This window comes from Malaya genurostris, chromosome 2 (assembly GCF_030247185.1).
Source record: "Malaya genurostris strain Urasoe2022 chromosome 2, Malgen_1.1, whole genome shotgun sequence".
Classification (NCBI taxonomy): Eukaryota; Metazoa; Arthropoda; class Insecta; order Diptera; family Culicidae; genus Malaya; species Malaya genurostris.
The window spans coordinates 70848919-70855671 of record NC_080571.1 but is presented as its reverse complement, the minus strand read 5'-3'; the positions used below and the strand labels follow the sequence as shown (position 1 = coordinate 70855671).

At 35.1% G+C, this 6753-nt stretch overlaps 1 protein-coding gene across 2 annotated transcripts; it reads right to left on the bottom strand.

The window, feature by feature from the left end:
• Positions 1–954: 954 nt before the first annotated feature.
• Positions 955–2826, bottom strand: LOC131432197 (tetratricopeptide repeat protein 1). 2 transcript variants are annotated; one of them, XM_058598332.1, is made up of 2 exons: positions 2047–2826; positions 955–1371 (listed from the first exon to the last, which is right to left on the bottom strand). In XM_058598332.1, the coding sequence occupies exons 1-2, from the start codon at positions 2628–2630 to the stop codon at positions 1065–1067; spliced, it is 891 nt and encodes a 296-aa protein (XP_058454315.1). In that variant the 5' UTR covers positions 2631–2826; the 3' UTR covers positions 955–1064. The 2 variants fall into 2 exon arrangements, with proteins under 2 accessions (XP_058454315.1, XP_058454316.1); XM_058598333.1 differs by having other exon boundaries at positions 955–1350; positions 2047–2825.
• Positions 2827–6753: the final 3927 nt, after the last annotated feature.

Sequence of the window (6753 nt, the reverse complement as noted above, 5' to 3'; positions counted from 1 at the left end):
TGCATCTGTATTGCCTTGCGCTATACAAAATAAACAAATTTGAACATGTTTTGTGAAAAAGCAGTTTTCCGAAAGAATAAAGAGTTTTTCAACAACATACCGTATTTATTGCCTTTGGCTACTTCGAGCAAAGGTTTCTATTTCGCTAGAATTTCAATTAAAGATATATAAATTTGTATTTTAAAGCAAAATCTACGAGAGAAAATCCATATAGAAATGTTTTAGTTGCTGATGGAATGTGTGGTAGTGCAAGGAAACTGAAACCAAATTATTTTTCATTAGCAGTTTTCAGCAAAATGGAAAAGGTTTCGTTCGAAGTTTCTACTTTTCTTGAATTGCCATTATAAGCAGAAACGACTGATTTGTTTCGTTTTCAACTACATATATGATAGTTTTATCTGATCGAATTCGGAAAAAAAGATAATGGAACTTGTTTTTATGCGCACATTATTGACATTACCTATACGCTTGCAATGTGTCTTTCCTCTTCCGTGTAGGCTCAACGCACCTCTCGTCATTCTGGATTGTACACATACACAGTGAAGATATGTGTTCTTCTATCAGTGAGAAACGGACCTTTGCGAATACTGAAATACAAGACACCATTACCACAGAGAACAGACATTAAAGAAGAGATATTAATGTGTATAAGGAATATATCGGTTGCTTGGCAAAGAGATAAACAAATAGCAATTCGCCTATAGAGGCGCTTTGAGCAGCCCAGCAGTCGCTTATGGGCACTCGCGTTCGAGCTTGCATACAATTGCCATTCATGCAAGAAAAATCGTATGCAATGATTATTTTACGAATTCTCACTTGTATGCTTAATACAGGTTTTTTGAAAGTTTTGTATAATTTTGGATGTCTGTTCTGGAGTTGAATTTCGTTGCTTTATTCATACTTAAATTCCACAAAGGAAAGGATGAAAGGCTATCCGACAAATACCACAACTCGAATTGTTCGTAATATTTTATTTCTCGATTGAAAAACTAACGGAAACGGTTTATTTTACTCACGCTCACAGACACTCACTTATCAACTCAAAAACTAACAAAGAAAAAGAACTATTTGCCGCTTTTGAAATTGATCGAATACGACCCGGACGATGGATCTTGCTTCATTTCGAAATTCTGGGTCGTCAAACCGAACGGTCGCAGTATCATATTGCCCAGGTCCTTCAGTTTACCAAACATCTCCTCCTTCAGCCGCTCGTTTCGCTCTTGAATCTTCGGTGGAAGCCGCAATTGGGCTGCTTTAGCTTCCACGTTGGCGGGGTCCAATTCAAGGATCTTGTTATAATCCTCTAAACTTTCGTCCAGCTTGTCCGCCTCTTCGTACAGGTTGGCACGTCTGGAAGTGGATTCGATAATACTTAAACAAACGATGTACTTTCTGTCGCGTGCGGACGCCAATTTCGGTTATTTTTTTCATGTCAAATGCGATGGTCTAAATGCAATGTGCTATTAGAAACTGCAAAATCTATGTACAGAGTGTTACCTTCCTGCTTCTAACCAAAGTGTATGTGTGTGTTATGTGAAGGAGGCTTGGTTCCTTAGCTCACAAATTTTTAAAACTAATAGAGTATCATATTTAATTGACGTTGTACTGATTTTAGATAATTTCATCAAATTTTGGTCTATCGTGCCAATAGTGCTATTGGGATGAATTCTATCAATTAAAACTTTAAAAGCTTATATTTGAAGCATGTCTTTTAAATGCCAACTAAAAAAGTTTGAATCTGCAAGATAAGAAACCAAACATCCAGTTTTTTTTATTATTTTTGTAAAATGGAACATGTAATTGAAAATATTACTCATTAGCATCAAATATAAATAAAGAAAACTGGATTAATTCAATTCAAACTGAACATTATGTCCAATAACGCACACCCAAACAAACAAAGGAAAAACTATCATTCGAATTTAGAAAACAAAATGATACTGTATTTAAACAAAAAACCTAAGGATATTACTTAATGAATGTTCGTAATGAACGCTAACAAGCATGAATCTCTCATCAAAATACCATAACGGGGTTTCAAATTACCTGAGCAGTGCTTTCAGGTACTTTGGATTGTGCTCGATCGCCTTGGTGCAGTCGTCGATGGCGGAAGGTTTGAAACTGAGTTTGGTTTTCGCTGCCGCACGGTTAGCGTACAGAATCGATCGCTCTGCCGAAAACTGAACGGGGCAAATCCGCAATGCTTCCGTGTAGACGGTGGCCGATTTTTCGAAATCGCCCTGTTTGAATAAATCATTGCCCTGTACTTTGAGTTCGTCTGCTTTTGCCTTGTTGGCTAGCTTTTCCTCTTCGGTTAGCTCTTTTTCCAAGTCACGCTGAGACTCATCATCGATAAAATCGTCCTCATTCCGGGGGTCAGTTTTTGCCAGTGCTTCCTCATCACTGCCGGGATCGCTCCGACAATCGACGAACTTTTCGGTTTGTTCCGATGAGGCTGATGTGTTGGTGTGCGATGAATTGTTTACATTCACTCCAGTAACCTTTTCAATTACTTCATCTACTGCTTTTTCGTTGAATTCTTTGCTAGAAGCGTCCTCAAAACGTTCCTCATCGCTGGTGGAAGTATCGGCCAAGGATGTTTGCTTCAGTTTTTCCTGTGATGGATCCATACCTTACACGACAGCTTTAATCAGCTGCTGCTCTAGAGACGTAAAACTATACGTAACTAATTATCTTGAATCAAATTTGGTGCTTAACGAAGGTTACAATTTCGTTTTTTCGAAAATTTAAGCTATTTTATAATTACTTTCAGCTGATAGAACACTTAATTTTACAATGTCATTTGCATTTTTGACGTTCAACAATGCTGGTTGCGTACTGTGCCAAAAAACAAGATGTAAAAATTTACAGGTTGCCTCTGAAGCCATTTACGATTGCACTGATAAGAATTTGCACGTTACCATCATGTACATACACGGAAAAAACTATGATATAAACAATCATACATTAGGTTACTTTAATCAGACCCTGTCAGCTTGGAGCGATCTCAATCTTCAAATCAGCAACGCCATCGCACGGCATCTCATTCAACATGCCATGTCAATTGTATGGGTGCGCAGTACTGCTATTTTGGCGCGTACGAATTTGACATTTCTCTCCCCTACTTCTATTTACGTGATTCGATGTGGACTCGCCTGAGGGCGCCATGGTCGCAAAAAAGGATGTTTCCAAAGATTTGTTCTGGAAATGTGAGAGCTGGATATCTTGTTAATATGATGTCTTTGCTTTAATCGAATTTGCACAAACATATTTTCTTTGTTTACTTTCCATTTCGACAATACATGCCTTATAAAAAAAAATGTTTGTTACATATCTGGTATTGTTAGAAAAATGGAAATATCATGTCATTCCACACGAATATTTTTTAGGTAAACGTGAAAATTAGGAAGTTATTATCAGAAGAGCAAGTAAACAAAAGAAACTCTCATTGGTGTTTGTGACCTTATGACATGTTTACGTCATAGATTTGTTCTGATTAAAAATGAAAAATTGAAACTACCACATTTGGGTTTCACACAATGAATTTGTTTATTGAAATAGTGACAAAAGAAAGCAAATAGTGCGGCTTGAAACTACAGAGCAAGATAAATATGATCATTATTATTATTATTGTCATTTATTTATACCCGGATTTAACCTATTCGGTCGTTTCCCGGATTGGAGCTTCATCAGTCCGGTTAAGATCCCTGCATCAAATATTTTTTTGTAAAGAAAATGTGTTATGTAGTATTATGCAATATTCAAATTTTTATTTCAATTTTCGATTTTTTTTTCAATACATACGCTTGAACTGTTGGTACCCCCTAGGAAATAAAATAAATAGTGAGTCTATTAAGCAGTTCAAATTGAACTGCTATGTACTGACGAGTCAAAAACGAAACGTAAACATATCTTCAACTAGTTTTCTAATAGTTGTGAAATGTTAAAAAGAAGTTCTGAATCAAACTACAGAACTGAATTCAGTTTATTACGAAATGACTATCAAAAAACGTAACCTATGAAATTCATTCAAACATTTTTGTGAATTCCGCACGACTATCTTACGAATATCTGACGTAAAATATCGAAGAATTTTCTCTATGTCATAGGACAAACTTATAGAATATATTTATTATGCTTATGTCTGAGTGTCAAAATTCATTCTGACTTTCGAAGATCATTTTATCTCAGTGTAAAGTGTCATAAAATAGCCCTTTTTGGCATATTCAGTAGTGTTCTTGTTCTAGATGCAAAATTTATGCCAGTTTTAAAATTTAAATCTCGATTTTATAACAAGAAAAACTTGCGGCCCCAGCAGCGTTTTACTCGTGTTTCAAATATAGAAAAAATAGAACGGCAGCGTATGCCAGTTATAAGTTTGACAGTAGAACTGTTCGAAAAAAAAACTAACACGACTTGCTGGGGATACGTTTTTTCCAGATCTCCCATATAAAACTTCCAGCTGCTGAATTTGCTCTTAAGAAAGAAGTTCTAGACGCATAATTTATGTCAGTTTTATTATTTAAATCTGGAAATTATAACAAAAGAAACTGACATCCCCACCAGCATTTTACTTGTTTCAAATAAAGAAAACAATAGAACGGCAACATACCCATTTTTAGATTTGACAGCAGAACTACTCGAATAAAAAAACTAGAACGGCTGGCTGGGAATCAGAACAAATTGGCTCAAATGGCTTATAGATCGCCTATATAAAACATCCAGCTACTGAGGGCATGTCCAGGAGTGTTCTAGTTCTAAATTCATAATTTATGTCAGTTTTAAAATTTAAAACTAGAAATCATAACAAAATAAACTGGCAGCCCCAGCAGCTTTTGATCTGTGTTTCAAATATAAGAAAAATAGAACGGCAGTGTATACCAGTTTTAAATTTGACAGTAGAACTGGTCGAATAAATAAAACTAAAACGGATTGCTGGGGAAACGTTTGTTTAAGATTCATTTACATTATAGATCACCCATATGAATCTTGCAGCTGCTGAAGTTGCTCTGAGGGTATATTCAATTATGCTTCTAGTTCTAGATGCATAATTTATGTCAGTTTCAAATTTAAATCTGGATTTTATAACAAGAAATACTGGCAGCCCCAGTAGTGTTTTATTTGTGTTTCAAATATAGAGAAAATAGAACGGCATCGTATGCGAGTTTTAAATTTGACAGAACTGTTCGAATAAATAAAATCAGAACGGATTGCTAGGGATACGTTTGTTCCAGATTCAGTTCTATTATAGATCTTCCATATAATGCTTCTAGCTGCTGAATTTGCTCTGAGAGTAAATTCAGCAGCTTCAAGATTCATATGAGTGGTCTATAATGTAACTGAAACTGAAACAAACGTATCCCCAGCAAGCCGTTTCAGTTTTATTTATTCGAACAGTTCTTCTGTTAAATTTAAAACTGGTCAGCGTATACCATTCTATTTTTTTCTATATTTGAAACACAGATGAAACGCTGCTGGGGCTGCCAGTTTATTTTGTTATAATTGCTAGATTTAAACATTTAAACTTACATAAATTATGCATCTAGAACTACACACTTAGATTTTTTCCCAGAATCTCGGCAAAACTTTGCCGAGATTTGAACAGTAAAGTGCTCGGCAATCATCTCGGCAAATAATAAAACAACGGAAATTCTCGGTATTTTTCATTTGACAGATAATTTGCTTTCACCAAGATTTTCGGTTTCGAGAAAACTATAAATTACCGAGATCTTCGTCGCTTTTGGAAATAAACTACCGACATTATCGAAGTTTAAGCATGTGAGGTTGAGATTTAAAACAAATAATTAAAATAAAATTTTAAATATAAAATAAACATTTCTGCTAAAACTCGTTATCATTTATTTATTTATTTCAACACTATGTTGACTGTTGAACTGATAGGAAAAAAAAAGAAAAAAAATATGTCCCCAAACACATACGCCGTAGAATGGATGCACTTCCACGTAATTTACAGTAGAGAACAAAATTAGATTTTCCGCAGCAAATCAGATTTCGGCTACAACGAAAGTATTGGCTCGATAAAACATTGAATAATTAAGGAAATATATCATACCGGAGTCCAATCAATTTCATGCAGTAGATTAGCATCGCGGGGATCTTAATCTCGTAAGAATGCTCTGGGGGATTTCTTGTCACGAATAATCGTTGAGCATTGAACATATTGCTTATTTGCAATTTTTATTTGCAACTCTCTCCACATGCACTTATTTACATCACTCACATGCACTTATTTACATCACAGCTATTTTTGCAGAAAAATAGCTAATTTGATAAATCACCGAGTTTCGGTTGTCTAGAAGTTGTTTACCGATATTTCGGTAAGTTAATATCATCAATTTGCTGATTTCGGCAAAACGACCAATTGCTGGTAAACACGGTAATTTACTAAACCGTATATCAGTATTACATTTTGAATTGCCGAGAAATCGGAAATAAAAAACCGAGAATTTTGGAAAACAAACGTATCTCCAACAAGCCGTTCTAGTTTTATTTATTCGACCAGTTCTTCTGTCAAATTTAAAACTGGTCTACGATGCCGTTCTATTTTTTGTATATTTGAAACACGAGTAAAACACTGCTGGGGCTGCCAGTTTTTCTTGTAATAAAGTCCAGATTTAAATTTTGTAGCTGGCATAAATTATGCATCTAGAACTAAAACACTACTGAATATGCCCTAAATGTGAGAACTTTTTAAGTTTTTTCCTGTTAGAGAAAATTAGTGAACTGCTGAAA

Coding starts and splice junctions, on each gene's coding strand:
- LOC131432197 (XM_058598332.1), bottom strand. CDS start 2,630: ATGGATCCATCACAGGAAAAACTGAAGCAAACATCCTTGGCCGATACT. Junction 1,372..2,046: donor TACCTGAAAGCACTGCTCAG/GTAATTTGAAAC, acceptor CGTTTGTTTAAG/TATTATCGAATCCACTTCCA.